The sequence below is a fragment of the Schistocerca cancellata genome, chromosome 3 (genome assembly GCF_023864275.1).
Source record: "Schistocerca cancellata isolate TAMUIC-IGC-003103 chromosome 3, iqSchCanc2.1, whole genome shotgun sequence".
NCBI classification, from domain to species: Eukaryota; Metazoa; Arthropoda; class Insecta; order Orthoptera; family Acrididae; genus Schistocerca; species Schistocerca cancellata.
The window spans coordinates 103,554,248-103,569,650 of NC_064628.1; the positions used below are offsets into that span (position 1 = coordinate 103,554,248).

The 15,403-nt window shown below is 39.2% G+C and overlaps 1 protein-coding gene and 1 long non-coding RNA gene across 2 annotated transcripts in view; one reads left to right on the forward strand and one right to left on the reverse strand.

Moving 5' to 3' along the window:
• Positions 1-15,403, reverse strand: part of LOC126177114 (carcinine transporter-like) — a 668,824-nt gene that overhangs the window by 459,927 nt on the left and 193,494 nt on the right. The window contains exon 7 of the mRNA XM_049924381.1: positions 8,550-8,764. Coding sequence (XP_049780338.1) covers positions 8,550-8,764 — 215 coding nt within the window. The remainder of the gene's footprint in view (positions 1-8,549; positions 8,765-15,403) is intronic.
• Positions 3,182-3,962, forward strand: LOC126177115 (uncharacterized). The gene is made up of 3 exons (XR_007535750.1): positions 3,182-3,378; positions 3,533-3,643; positions 3,803-3,962. It is a non-coding gene; the product is annotated as an uncharacterized LOC126177115 (long non-coding RNA).

Sequence of the window (15,403 nt, forward strand, 5' to 3'; positions counted from 1 at the left end):
TATCGCTCACATAAGGATCGTGAGGATAAAATTAGAATAATTACTACATGCACAGTGGCATTCAAACAATCATTGTTCCCGCACTCCATACGTCACTGAAACAGGAAGTTTCTTGGGTTTCTTCAAGAAACCCTAACAAATGGTACAATGGGGAATACCTTCTGCCATGAATCTCACAGTGGTTTGCAGAATATAGATGTAGATGTAGATGCCACGAACTTAGCTGAGAGCTGTAATGAGTAGTGGTAGGCAGGAAATCACGTATCTGTTAGAAATCACAGTGACTGAGAAGTCTCAGATATCACAGTAGCAACTTTACAGAATCTAACTGCGATTTCAGTCACAGTTAGCAGTCGCAAGTAGTATTTCATATTCAAAGACGTGAGCCATCTATTGGTCGAATTTAGCACTGCTTTCTGCGATTTCCGTGACAAGTCGCAACTAAGAGTCGCAAGTAGCAACTAGAAAGCGCGGTTAACAGTGCCATCTGTGGGTCAAAGTTCGTACTACACCCATCTCTGCGATACACTATTGAGTCCAACTGCGATTTCCGTGAGAAGTCGCAACTAAGAGTCGCAAGTAGCAACTAAAAAGCGCAGTTAGCACTGCCATCTGTTGAGCAAAGTTCATACTACGATATTCGCTACCGAGTCAAACTGCGATTTCTGTGACAAATCGCAATTAAGAGTCGCAAGTAGCAACTAAAAAGCGCAGTTAACATACTTTTCCTAGTGTCATCTGTTGACCGACGTACGTACTTCGTTATGAGAGCCTTGTGCCTCACGAGATTGATGTGCTGTGTGTGCATATGAAGGGCTTATTTCAATAGTGGTACAAGTCCATTTTTGTTCATTTTGAGATACAGAGTCGTAAAGTTAAATGAGCGCTGACAAATCTGCATTTGAGATACCAGAAATATTCAAGCATATGGCTTCTTGCTATAGATGAACCTTTATTTATGTTTGTTTGGATCACTAATTTCAGAAGCATTATAGACAGAAAAGTGAAGGTAATGGACTTGTACCACTATTGAAATAAGCCCTTCATATTATATGACGACAAGCACATTCAGCATCAGTTATGGTTGGTCAAATACTGCTGTGAGTCTGAATGTATTATATTAATAAGAAAAAACATTGCCTTTTTCTCCTGAAAATATCAAGTAACGTAACAAATGTGTTTGATTCTGCTTCCAATATGACAGTTTTGGTTAATACTCCACATGCCTACAGGACTTTGCAATGTTAACACAGCAGAACTCAGACATCTGTATAAGTGTAGAGAAATGAAAACAGTCATATGAATGCCTCACTTTTGTTCCGACACAGTTCAAGACTCGGGAGAAAAGTTTTACACCTGGTGTTCTACATGGCAACTTCACACACAAGAACTTTTTGCCGACACTACTACCACCTACATAAGTAAGCTTTTCCTGTGTTACTTTCAAGTAATGCACTTAAGCTATTCCTGATTTAACTGGAAGATCTGTACTTCCCACTTTCATATCAACAGCCTCAAAATGCATATTGTAGACTTCGGGATAAGTTACAGGTCAGTGTCACACCATGATTGTGGAGAAAGGGGGGGGGGGGCGGCATGTCACTCTCCAACAAGTGTTTACCAATAAGTAAGTGGCGGAAAATTATGGGTGTAGGACGGCTTAAACATGTGGAAAATGAGATTTTTATTATTCACTCACTGTATTTGACATTTATTATTCCTTTAAAATCGCACAACAACTTCAATAAAACACAGTTTAATCATTCACACACTTATTTCGCAATTATTTCACTTTTAAACTGCAAATCCTCTAAGAACTGTCTTGAATCTTCACGAGTCTCTCTCAAAAACAGCCTTGATGTGGATAGATACGTACAGCAACCAGTAACCAGAGTCAGAACTGTGTCTGCAAAAACACAAGGATTATTAAACAATTTTTGCTGTCATTAATTACTAGCAATATAATTGACAGAGTAGATTGCTAATATTTGCTATAATGAATATCACATTTGCAAGAACGATCTCACTGAAGTAATTAAGTCCATCGAAACGCTTAGAAACTAACCTCTCGTCTGACGAAAACGGTCTAAAGACGCAGTGGCAATTTCTTCAGATCTGTTGACAATGATATTTTGAGTTATCACTTTACTGAGTGACTGAAATGTAGTTCAGGTACCTGTGAACATAACTATATGTTAGAATTCATTTTCTAAATACGAACTATTACGGTACTGTACGGCTACTTACATATTAATTACACTATTAATATTTTCACATTTGGTTCTTTAATACAAAATTAAAGCCAACGGAAGAAAAAACGTAAAACATACTTGCCAATGACAGGTTTGTTGAGATGCAATTTTCTGTTGACAGATGTAACTTTTTCATACGGTGGTAAGTCGCAGAAATCGCAGGAATCACAGAAATCGCAGAAGTCACAGAAATCGCAGAAGTAGCAGAAATCGCAGAAGTAGCAGAAGTCACAGAAATCGCAGAAGTAGCAGAAATCGCGGAAGTAGCAGAAATCGCAGAAATAGCAGTGGCGGAGGGATACACGACCTATGTTCCTTAACTGCGACTCTTAACTGCGACAAATCACAAATACTCAAAAGTAGCATTCACAGAAATCACTGATATCGGAAAATCGCAGTTTAGCCCATCACTAGTAATGAGTGTGGGGTGAGGAGTTTGAGCGGCAGCAAATTTCGTCGTGCTGCCAACCATGGAAATCGACATTGCGTACTTCTGCTTATTAGGAACATCTGCTATGTTTAAACTGCAGTTTGCCTGAATCCATTTGTGCTCGCAATCGATTTGACTTTAAAATTGGACAAATACTCAACAGTAGCATACATTTCTGCAAGAGATGCTAAAAGTCTAGACTGGGGCCAGTGACGTGCTTACACGTGTTTCGTGCAGCAATGTTGCTGACGCTCACATTGACGTATGACGCAAAATGGGGAGGGGTCAGATACCCTTTATTCGCAGGTAATGAGATGGCGGCGGGGTGACGATATACTAGTGATGGGCTAAACTGCGATTTTCCGATATCAGTGATTTCTGTGAATGCTACTTTTGAGTATCTGTGATTCTTAACTGTGATTTGTCGCAGTTAAGAGTCGCAGTTAAGGAACATAGGTCGTGTATCCCTCCGCCACTGCTATTTCTGCGATTTCTGCTACTTCCGCGATTTCTGCTACTTCTGTGATTTCTGTGACTTCTGCTACTTCTGCGATTTCTGCTACTTCTGCGATTTCTGTGACTTCTGCTACTTCTGCGATTTCTGTGATTCCTGCGATTTCTGCGACTTACCACCGTATGAGAAAGTTACATCTGTCAACACAGAAAATTGCATCTCAACAAACCTGTCTTTGGCAAGTATGTTTTACGTTTTTTCTTCCGTTGGCTTTAATTTTGTATTAAAGAAACAACTGTGAAAATATTAATAGTGTAATTAATATGTAAGTAGCCGTACAGTACCGTAATAGTTCGTTTTTAGAAAATGAATTGTAACATATTGTTATGTTCACAGGTACCTGAACTACATTTCAGTCACTCAGTAAAGTGATAACTCAAAATATCATTGTCAACAGATCTGAAGAAATTGCCACTGCGTCTTTAGACCGTTTTCGTCAGACGAGAGGTTAGTTTCTAAGCGTTTTGATGGACTTAATTACTTCAGTGTGATCGTTCTTGCAAATGTGATATTCATTATAGCAAATATTAGCAATCTACTCTGTCAATTATATTGCTAGTAATTAATGACAGCAAAAATTGTTTAATAATCCTTGTGTTTTTGCAGACACAGTTCTGACTCTGATTACTGGTTGCTGTACGTATCTATCCACATCAAGGCTGTTTTTGAGAGAGACTCGTGAAGATTCAAGACAGTTCTTAGAGGATTTGCAGTTTAAAAGTGAAATAAGTGTGTGAATGATTAAACTGTGTTTTATTGAAGTTGTTGTGCGATTTTAAAGGAATAATAAATGTCAAATACAGTGAGTGAATAATAAAAATCTCATTTTCCACATGTTTAAGCTGCCCTATACCCATAATTTTCCGCCACTTACTTATTGGTAAACACTTGTTGGAGAGTGGCATGCCGCCCCCCCCCCCCCCTTTCTCCACAATCTTGGTGTGACACTGACCTGTAACTTATCCCGAAGTCTACAATATGCATTTTGAGGCTGTTGATATGAAAGTGGGAAGTACAGATCTTCCAGTTAAATCAGGAATAGCTTAAGTGCATTACTTGAAAGTAACACAGGAAAAGCTTACTTATGTAGGTGGTAGTAGTGTCGGCAAAAAGTTCTTGTGTGTGAAGTTGCCTTGTAGAACACCAGGTGTAAAACTTTTCTCCCGAGTTTTGAACTGTGTCGGAACAAAAGTGAGGCATTCATATGACTGTTTTCATTTCTCTACACTTATACAGATGTCTGAGTTCTGCTGTGTTAACACTACAAAGTCCTGTAGGCATGTGGAGTATTAACCAAAACTGTCATATTGGAAGCAGAATCAAACACATTTGTTACGTTACTTGATATTTTCAGGAGAAAAAGGCAATGTTGTTTCTTATTAATATAATACATTCAGAGTCACAGCAGTATTTGACCAACCATAACTGATGCTGAATGTGCATGTCGTCATATAATATGAAGGGCTTATTTCAATAGTGGTACAAGTCCATTACCTCCACTTTTCTGTCTATAATGCGTCTGAAATTAGTGATCCAAACAAACATAAATAAAGGTTCATCTCTAGCAAGAAGCCATATGCTTGAATATTTCTGGTATCTCAAATGCAGATTTGTCAGCGCTCATTTAACTTTACGACTCTGTATCTCAAAATGAACAAAAATGGACTTGTACCACTATTGAAATAAGCCCTTCATATGCACACACAGTACATCGAACTCGTGAGGCACAAGGCTCTCATAACGAAGTACGTACGTCGGTCAACAGATGACACTAGGAAAAGTATGTTAACTGCGCTTTTTAGTTGCTACTTGCGACTCTTACTTGCGATTTGTCACAGAAATCGCAGTTTGTCTCGGTAGCGAATAGCGTAGTATGAACTTTGCTCAACAGATGGCAGTGCTAACTGCGCTTTTTAGTTGCTACTTGCGACTCTTAGTTGCGACTTGTCACGGAAATCGCAGTTAGACTTGATACCGCATAGCAGAGATGGACGTAGTACGAACTTTGGCCAAAAGATGGCACTGTTAACCGCGCTTTTTAGTTGCTACTTGCGACTCTTAGTTGCGACTTGTCACGGAAATCGCAGTTAGACCCGATACCGTATCGCAGAGATGGACGTAGTACGAACTTTGGCCACAGATGGCACTGTTAACCGCGCTTTTTAGTTGCTACTTGCGACTCTTAGTTGCGACTTGTCACTGAAATCGCAGAAAGCAGTGCTAAATTCGAGCAATAGATGGCTCACGTCTTTGAATATGAAATACTACTTGCGACTGCTAACTGTGACTGAAATCGCAGTTAGATTCTGTAAAGTTGCTACTGTGATATCTGTGACTTCTCAGTCACTGTGATTTCTAACAGATATGCGATTTCCTGCCCACCACTACGATATACTTTTGTAGCAAAAGATGTTGTAACATTCTCACGTCAATTTAGAAGCGAAATCCGCCATGTGTTATGATAAAAAAATTGCAACATATTCGAAAGAAACAGGCAAATACTTGTGACCCGAAAGATACGTTTCACAACTACCCTGCTAGGATGATGACGATGATGATTAAAAATAGTGGTATCGCAGACGATAAGCTAAACAAAAGACGCAGTGAACGTAACAATTAACGTAAACGTGCTTTGTTGGTGCTACACATTTTAGCGATTTTGATTGAGATAAACTCACGCTGCAGTGTTCTTCTTCGGTACGTCAGAAATGTGCACATAATCGTCTAAGTGAAAAATTCGTGCAATACGCACGTTTGTTTCTGTATGTAAAAACCGACGTAAGTTTATTGCTTTGTGTAACACCGCGTGTATAGGATCGTGTTTACTGTTAAGAGTCACTTCTGCGAAATCTTTAATTGATTGTATTAACATCCGTTTGTATTGTGAAATATTCTGAAGTTTCGAGCATTCGTGGGTGCCGCGATAAACTCGTACTGTTATCGTTATTTGCAGGTGTAAACTTAATTGTGCTGTTTTAAAATATGTGAGAACAGTAGTAGGCATATCCTCGTTCAAAACAATCGTTCTCGTATTTCATTGTACAATTACTTGCAAAATAGGTTATTTTGAGAATTTTCGGACGCTTACAAAACTATAGTTCCGTAATTTACCGGTACGAGTGTTTTGGATAGGTAATTTATTTCGTAGCAAATCAAGCGTTTGTGGTTCACAGGTCAGCCAAAGAATACATCACGCATGAATTTAATTGTTGTCAACGCAGAGAAACGTGCGTTTTTGAGAATATTCGGAAGCTACCATTGTCCGTTGCATTATATACGAGCAAATTTGTAGCAAATCGGCGTTTGTGATTTTGTTACTGTATCAGGTTTTCTAACAAGTTGCGTTGCATCTAGTTCTCCCTTAAAGAGGAGTAGCTCTATTATCTGCATTTATCATAAATTATTTCTGTTTTCGAGTTGGCTAACAACTATAATCTCAAAGCCGTTTAGGAAACTGATAATTTTTAACACATTGTGTTTTGCCTTGAAGGAAATCCAGTTTTGTGTACTACTACTTGTAATCCGTTGAGATAAAAAGTTGCTAATTCCCTATAAGAATGCAACGGATTAAAAGATAATCAATGGGCTTAATTCAAAGTTATTTGTTCACTGCCTAGTAACACATTGCACTAGGCAGAATGCAGCCCATTGCGAATGCTCTTCTCAAACATGGGATGAGTTGGTTGACACTCGTAAGAAGGTGGAAATCGTCCAGACTACTGTCAAATGATTGGCAGCTGCTGCGAATTGCTGTTGGAAGAGTTCCAGAGAGTCGTGTATGAGATACCTGTACCAGAGGTGCCTCAAGTACTATCCTACTCTGTTGATCCTGTCTCCTCTGCAGAAAGTACAGGATCTACCATTACTAATCCACTTGCCTGCGAGTGGCATGTCAGTGGTATATATATGCATTGTGCACAGGGTGGAAGGGAGCCAGGAAGAACTCATGCTGTTGTACCAAAACAACAACCAACAAATTTGAGGTGCTGTCTTTCACCGAAACTGACACTAACCAGTGGGACTCACTTCACCTGTTTTGGGGAAAACTCTTTTTCCCGGTGTCAGGAGTAGGCAAATGCAAAAGGGTAGGGTCTATTAATCATTGGCAGATCAAACATACGGCAAGTGATGGTACCCCTTAAGGAAATGGCAGCAAGGGGTAGGAAAGGACAACAGGTGCAGTCAGTGTACACACCTTGGGGCCTCATTCAACATGCTGAAGAAGCTACTTCAGCAGCCGTTGAGAGAACTGGGTGTAACCAGCTAGAAATTGTGGCGCACGTTGGAACAAATGATGCCTGTTGTCTGAGCTCCAAAGTCATTTTGGGTCACTCCAGTGCCTGGCAGAGAAGCATGAGAAGACCAGCCATGCATGTGGAGTTTCAATGAAGCCCACAATTTGCAGCATTGTCCCCAGAACTGATCGTGGCCCTTTGGTTCTGAATCGAGTGGAAGGATGGAACAAGATACTTCAAAGATTCTATGACCACCTAGGCTGCAACTTCCATGGCGTTGACAACTGTGGGGTCCCCGTAAATAGGTCACATTTGCACTACACATCAGAAGCTGCTGCACAGGTAGCTGACGGTGTGTGGGGTGCATACAAGGGTTTTTAGATTAGGTGACTCTCCGTCCAATCCAGATAACAGTAGCTGTTGGAAACCCAGAAACATCAGTGTAAGATCGAAAGAAATGCTTCTCACAGGTGAGAGTATTAAAATCCTAATGGTAAACTGCCAATGCATTCCCAACAAAGTGCCAGAGTTTGACGTGCTCGTGAAAAGCAGTGAATCCCACATAATAGTAGGTACAGAACGCTGGTTGAAACCCGAAATTGATAGCAGTGAGATTTTTGGGAAAATCTTGAGTGTATATCTAAAGGATAGGCAAACGGGAAGTGGAGGTGGTGTATTTGTTGCACTTGACAAGAAACTCAAATTCACCAAGATGGAAATTGAGACTGTTTGGGCAAGACTCAGTATTAGTGGAGTACATGAAATGATAATTGGGTTTTCCTACCGCCCACCAGACTCATTTTCTGATGTAACCAAAAACTTCAACTCATTTCACTTGTACTTTAGTTTCGCAATCATATTGTAATCAATGATGGTGACTTAACAATCCAACAATCAATTGATAAAATTACAGTTTGTTAGTTGTGGTTGTGATAAGACTTCCTGTGAAACATTCCTAAATGCCTTCTCTGAAAACTACATAGAACAGGTAGTTGTTTGTTAAACAGGCATTTTTCTGGTGACTCTTTATAGGGCAGTTAGTTCCTTCTCTTAGTTTATAGAAAACAGTGTGGTATGATGTAGATTAAGACTGCAGAGACAAATCAGGTACAGCTCACCAGTTAGCAGACAGAATATGATGGCACTGGTCGCTGCAGCCAACAGCGCACTGGCCACACCACACCAACGGCGGCCAAACCTTTCTGCACAGTAGTTCACTATGCAGTAGGCGGGGAACTGGGCTGCACCCTGCGCCACTATTCCCAGGAAAGGGTTCACACTCAGCTGGCTCACCGCTATCACCGGTGAGTACGTGGTCAGCAGGTGCACCGACCTAGTAACAACCAAAACATTATTTAGCCTCATTCAACAAATTTCAAAATGATGACACTCTTTTCAACACATTTTGAACATTTACTTTATTAGAAACAGGAATTACAAATTATTATAAGGCTAAATTTCCAGCAACAGTAAACATAATGCACTGTTTTAGCATTATTTTAAAGATGGAACTTCTACAGTGACCTTTCCACCCCACAAAGCAAGCTGTGGACACAGCTTTACTGGGAACTAACAAAGTCACCTAACTAGGTATAATGATTCCAGCTGCATGTAGTGCACATCCTTGCATCACATTTCCAGCACTGAAAGTTGATCACAGAATATTCCTTTGTGAGCAGCTGTGATGACTTGTTAGTAATGTCATTAAATTTACTAACAATGAGAAGGAGAAAGAAATAACGGAAAATGTAATGAGATGTGCAAGCAAAATGTTGAGAACAAGGGTGGTTTGATATACCATCTACATTTCTGTAAAAGAATGGAACATTTTTGTTGCACCTTCGAGGTGGTAAGCTTGATTATTCCAAGGACTGTATAAAGAATTTCAACAATGTACTGCACACAATTCATTGTTGACAGCTGTCTGAATCGGTCAGTGTATTGACTACAATTGAAGGAGGAGAAAACTTAAGTTTCGTGCTGCTTTAACATCTTCATTTGAAGGACTGGACTGCCGCACAAATCAAAACAAAATTGGATGAAGTTCACATGTAGGTTAATGATTTTAAACGTGGCCAGACAAGCACCGAAGATGAAGCACCCTCCTGCCGTCCAGTTGAGGTCACTACAAAGGAAACCATTGGCAAAATCCACAATATGGTAGTCCAAGAATGCCGAATAAAAATTCATGAGATTGTTGAGAATCTAGGCATTTCAACTGTGTGAGTGCATAATATCCAGCATGGTTATGAAGGAGCTGTGTGCGAGGTGTGTCGCAATTACTTACAGTTGAGCAAGAGTGCATCGGGCACAACATTTCAGTACAATGTCTGGTGATGTATAATCGCAATCTACAATACTTTTTGCACTGATTATTGACCGTTGATGAAACCTGTATCCATCATTACACAAAAAAGTCAAAACTGCAGTCAAAACATCAGGAAAAGGTGGGTGAAAGTGCAATGAAGAAGGCAAAGACAACTTTGTCAGCTGGTAAGGTGATGGCCACTGTTTTTTGGATTTACATGGAATCATCCTGATAGATTACTTGGAAAAAGGCAGACCGTACCTAGACCCTATTATGCTTCAGTACTAGATCATTGGCTGAAAAAAAGACCAAGATTAGAATACAAAACAGTGCTCTTTCACCAGGATAGTGCTCCATCTCACACTTCAGCAATAACTATAATGAAAGTGCACAAATTGGGCTTTGAATTGGTTCCTCATCCACACTGTTCACCAGACACTGCCCTAAGTGATGTCTTCATGTTCCTTTACTTAAAACTTTGGTTTTCTGGGAAGAATCAATGGGTATTGCACAGCGTTTGACAGGGCCTTTTCTTCCAGTGGGATGAAAAAGCTGGAGGATTGCTGGAACAAGCTTATATTCCTCAAAGGAGACTATTTTGAGAAATAAGGTGAATTCTTTATGAAACAAACATTTTTTCTTTGTTTTTTACCAGGTTTATCAAACCATCCTTGAAAGTTGATAGTATGCAAGTTACAGCAGTAGACACTCAGTGCTCAGCAGAGTGGGATCCAAGCATCCTGAAGCAAAGTGCACACAATAGTTATCCAAGTGACTATATGCATGAATGTGTCATTAGGCAACAATTAATTCACTATTATTCACAATACAAATTGTGCAAAAACTTTACCACTTTTGTCATTCAGAATTAGGATTGAGGGTTAGCAAGCAAACTCAGATAATTTATTCTGTGAATAGGACTGGGACTAAAAAAAGGCAGAAGAAATGAGCCACCATGTGCGAATGCAGTGCTACTGTTTCCAAAAAGGTACATTACACTGTAAATAAGTGTTGCTACAATGATAGTGTGTGAGGAGTACTGTGAAAAAAGTGTCAGTCAAAGTTTACATGTTGTGCTAGCATAGGTGTGAATTCGGATTATGTGTGATCCACATCTTAGCTTGAGACTGGTGTGTGATTTGCATCTTCAGATCGAAAGAGATACTGCAACCTTACATTAATGATGACTTCATACATACATTTTGATATCACGGAATTGTACACATAGCTTACATTTTATAATCTCTCATGGGAATATTGTTTTACTAGGTGCATATAATAACAGCTTTGCTATATGTGGAACTAATAAAGACAAAGCAGAAATCTGTATAAAAGAAGACAATGTTTGAAAGGGAATGTAAAAATGTAAAATCTTGAGTAATTGTAATAAAAAGAATAATGAGCAGAGAGGCCATTCAAATATTGTTAGTTGTTAGTCCCATGTTCCATAGATCATTTGCATGATAAATTTTAATGTTGTGGAATAAGTCATTTTACACTTACACTGCAAATTAAATTGTAAATATGGGTACATACTGAACATTTGCAAATCTTTTTTTAAATGTTAACTCTACAGATGTGAGTTAGTAATTCCTATTCAATACCTTTTGCACATTACAATAATACAGATTCTTTTATGGAGTAGGAGGAGTAGTCAAGGAGAAACAATTTCAGCTTGTTTTCAAATTTTACTTTGCTGTCTGTCAGGCACTTAACATCGGTGAGTAGGTTATTAGAATTTTAAATAGTGGCATTCTACACCCCTTTTTGTGTTTAGGACAACCTTAATGTGGAGTAATGAGTGTTCGTTTTTCCTTCTGGTGTTGGTAATTATGTACAGCATTGCCCTTTTGAACTGTAGTGGATTATTTACAACATACTTCACGAAGGAATAAATATGCTGTGAAGCAGTGCTGTAGTCGGAATGCCCATCTCTTTAAACAGATGTCCAAAGATGATTGTGGGTGAGCAGCACATATTATTCTTAAAGTAGGTACATTTTTGAGCAATGGAGACTTTCTTTCTTAAAGAAAAGTTACCATATAATATAATTCCACATAACATTATTGAATGAAAATACCAAAATATGCCATATTACTGATTTGTCTCTAATCAAAATTTGCAATGATCCTTTTTGCAAATGTGGATGAACTCATTTTGGGAGTTCCAAATGTGCTTTTTCCAATTTAAATTCTCATTAATAAGGACAGCAAATAATTCTGAAGTTTCCATCCAATAAATTATTTCTTCTCCACCCGTTACACTTATCATTTGTTTTGTACCCCTGGATGCACAGAACGGAACATGTTGTGTCTTCTTAAAATTGATGGTGAGACCATTCGCGGAATACCAGTCAATGACACTTTCAAGAAAATTGTTTACTGTTTCTTCTGTTACGCTATGTATGCCTTGACTGATTACAATACTAGATCCATCGGCAAAATAGTTCCCAAACTACGTTGGTTGATATACTAAGAACAACTTTCTACATTCTTTTGGTTATATATGACATTATACATTGGTTGTGTGCATTGTCAATCCCCTAAAACTTGTCTAGGAGAATATTGCGAGTCACACAGTGAAATGCCTTTTAAAGGTCACAGAAAGTATCAACCAGCGTTGTTTTGTTATTTAAGACTTGTAAAATTCAGTGAGCAAACAGGTAAATGGCATTCTCAGAGCAGCAACTCTACTGAAATCCTGTGATCTGTAATTTGCTGAGGATATTGTTGTTGTTTAGGTGAGATACTATTATAGAATACACCACCTTCTCAAAACTTTTGGGTAATGATGTCAGTAGTTAAATAGGTCAGTAGTAACTGACATCTCATGACAATGTCATACATGAACTGTGCGGCTGCTCCTGGTGGAGGTTCGAGTCCTCCCTCGGGCATGGGTGTGTATGTTTGCCCTTAGGATAATTTAGGTTAAGTAGTGTGTAAGCTTACGGACTGATGACCTTAGCAGTTAAGTCCCATAAGATTTCACACACATTTGAACATTTTGAACCATGTCATATTTCAGTCTCTGTGGGAAAATGCCCTGAGTTAGTGACGTGTAATATATTTCTAATAAGGCAGGGCTTATTATATGGGAACATACAAATTTGTTAACATCGAGTATAGATTTAAGTTCAGGAAATCTTTTCTGAAAGTATTTGTATGGAGTGTAGCCATGTATGGAAGTGAAACATGGGCAATAAATAGTTTGGACAAGAAGAGAATAGAAGCTTTCAAAATGAAGAATTCTGAAAATTAGATGGGTAGATCATGTAACTAATGAGGAGGTACTGAACAGAATTGGGGAGAAGAGGAATTTGTGGCACAACTTGACTAGAAGAAGGGATCAGTTGGTAGGACATGTTCTGAGGCATAAAGGGGTCACCAATTTAGTATTGGAGAGCAGCGTGGAGATTCAAAATCGTAGAGTGAGACCAAGAGATGAATACTCTAAGCAGATTCAGAAGGATGTAGGTTGCAGTAGCTACTGGGAGATGATGAAGCTTGCACAGGATGGAGTCGCATGGAGAGCTGCATCAAACCAATCTCTGGACTGAAGACCACAACAAAAATATATTTAGTAATCTATTGGAAGCACACTCCAAACCAGATGAGCTTCTGTTCTTGAGAGAATACATAAGTTTCTTAATTTCAGAAGAAGAATTTGGAATTCATTGATGCAAATGAATTTTGTGAGACCACTTTGTCGACATACTGCTGTCATATTTCTCTTGAACTGTTTGTCCTTGTACTTTCTACAACATTTAAGAAATGATTGTGAAATATATTTGCTACTTGTGACTCATCATTTATAGCCCTTACATGCAGTTCAGTAGTGATGTTATCCTGTTCTGTGGCTGGTTGTCCTGTCTCTCGTTTCGCTGTGTTCCATATTACCCTAAATCTGTTGTCAGAATTACTAATTTCTGATGTGATCTATATGTTCCTTGATTTTTAATAACTTTTGTTAGTCATTTTGAGTTGCTTTTGTAGTGTGCAGCTACTACAGGATCTCTTACTTGCCTTTATGAACAGATAAATTTCCCTTTTCTTTCACAAGATGCAGTACTTTTCCCCTCCTCCTCGCCCATTGCTCGAAACCTATTGCCCTCCATACAAATCACAGGAATTAAAAAATGGGTGATGGGTCATTGTGCTAGTGGTTGGGGATGTGGGCACAGCCTGCACAATTCACTGATTTTTCCAAGATGGCGAAACTATCACATCATATGGCAGCCAATATGTCAAAATGTTTTCAATATGGTGGCTGGTCAGAAGATGGTACTCTGTATGACTTAACTTGCCCTTATAAGTTCCCGTCCCCTCACCCTCACCCAAAGAGGAATCAGCTTCTGTACCTGATATCCACTCCGTCTACAGGCCACAAGTGGCCCATCGGGACCATCCGACCACTGTGTCTTCCTCAGAGGAGGATGCGGGTAGGAGGGGCGTGCCATGTGACTTGCCCGTATTCTAGCTAAGACCAAACAAAGTTTGTAAACTCAGAGATTAGAGCCAGATAGGCCGATTTCAAGGGCAAATATTTTTCCCCAAATGGGCAGTGTTTTCTAATATTTCTTTAAGTTCTCTTAGGAAACAGCACCTTATAGAAGCTCTATTAGCGGAAACAGGAAGTGGCCAATGAAGAGCTCAAGTCTGATTGGCTGGAAAGCCTAGTGTTAAATAATTTCATGGATTGACTTGGAACTTGCAATTTCCAGAAGTTGACCAGGTACTCTTGTGGGCTGTAAGAAATGTGTGTCCTCTGGGGTGGAGGTGGTATTCTAAAGTATGTTTCTGATGTCAGTAACTGTAAGCCAATGCGGATTTATCCTCAGACATTTTCAGGTTTTTTAGGAGAGTGTTGCCTTCAAGTGCACATGCACATGCCCAGTAGGCCGAGCCCTTACATCACATAATGGAGCCAGTAGCTAGCTTGATGGTGGTGTTTCACTGAAGGCAATTAATTTGTTGAGGTTTTAATTTAAGCAGATAAATTCCATTTGTTTCTGTGGAAATTTGAGCATTGCCATTTAGTAAGATTTTTTCTGTTCTTGACTGTCAAATGCATTTCTGGTTTTATTATGTGGGGATTACTGCAGAATTTGCTAGGAACCAGATGGAGATGGTGTAGAATTCCATTTCAGTGCTTGGACCTCAAATTCTTTCTAAAGCAGTGGGATTGTTGTAGGGCTTTGATTTTTGACACTGAAGTAACTAGAAGCTTAACTCTGTCCCACAGGTCAAAACAAGACTGGTGACCCTTATTTATAGTTACCTAATTGAGAAGAGATTTAATTCCAATTGGCAAATAAACGTTTTTGATTAATGTCGTGTAGTTTGTATCACACGCCACACATTGATGTGAGAGGGTGGATTCTGGCCATACCTATGAGTGTGATTTCACATGACACAATGAGAGGAACGTTTCAGGTATTAGAACTTATGAAACATAGTGTGAACATATATGTGTAGTGTTATCTGGTTTAGTATTATCAGACTTGGAATGTAAAAAGACTATACTAATCTGACTGTTATGCAGGCTATGTACTGTGGTCTCAGTGGGTGCTGTGAGCTAGACTCAGCATGAGGGAGTGTGATCTGGAGAAATGCTTTAGGGCATCTGTGATACAGCATTCTCTGTAAATATATTTATTTTTAGGAT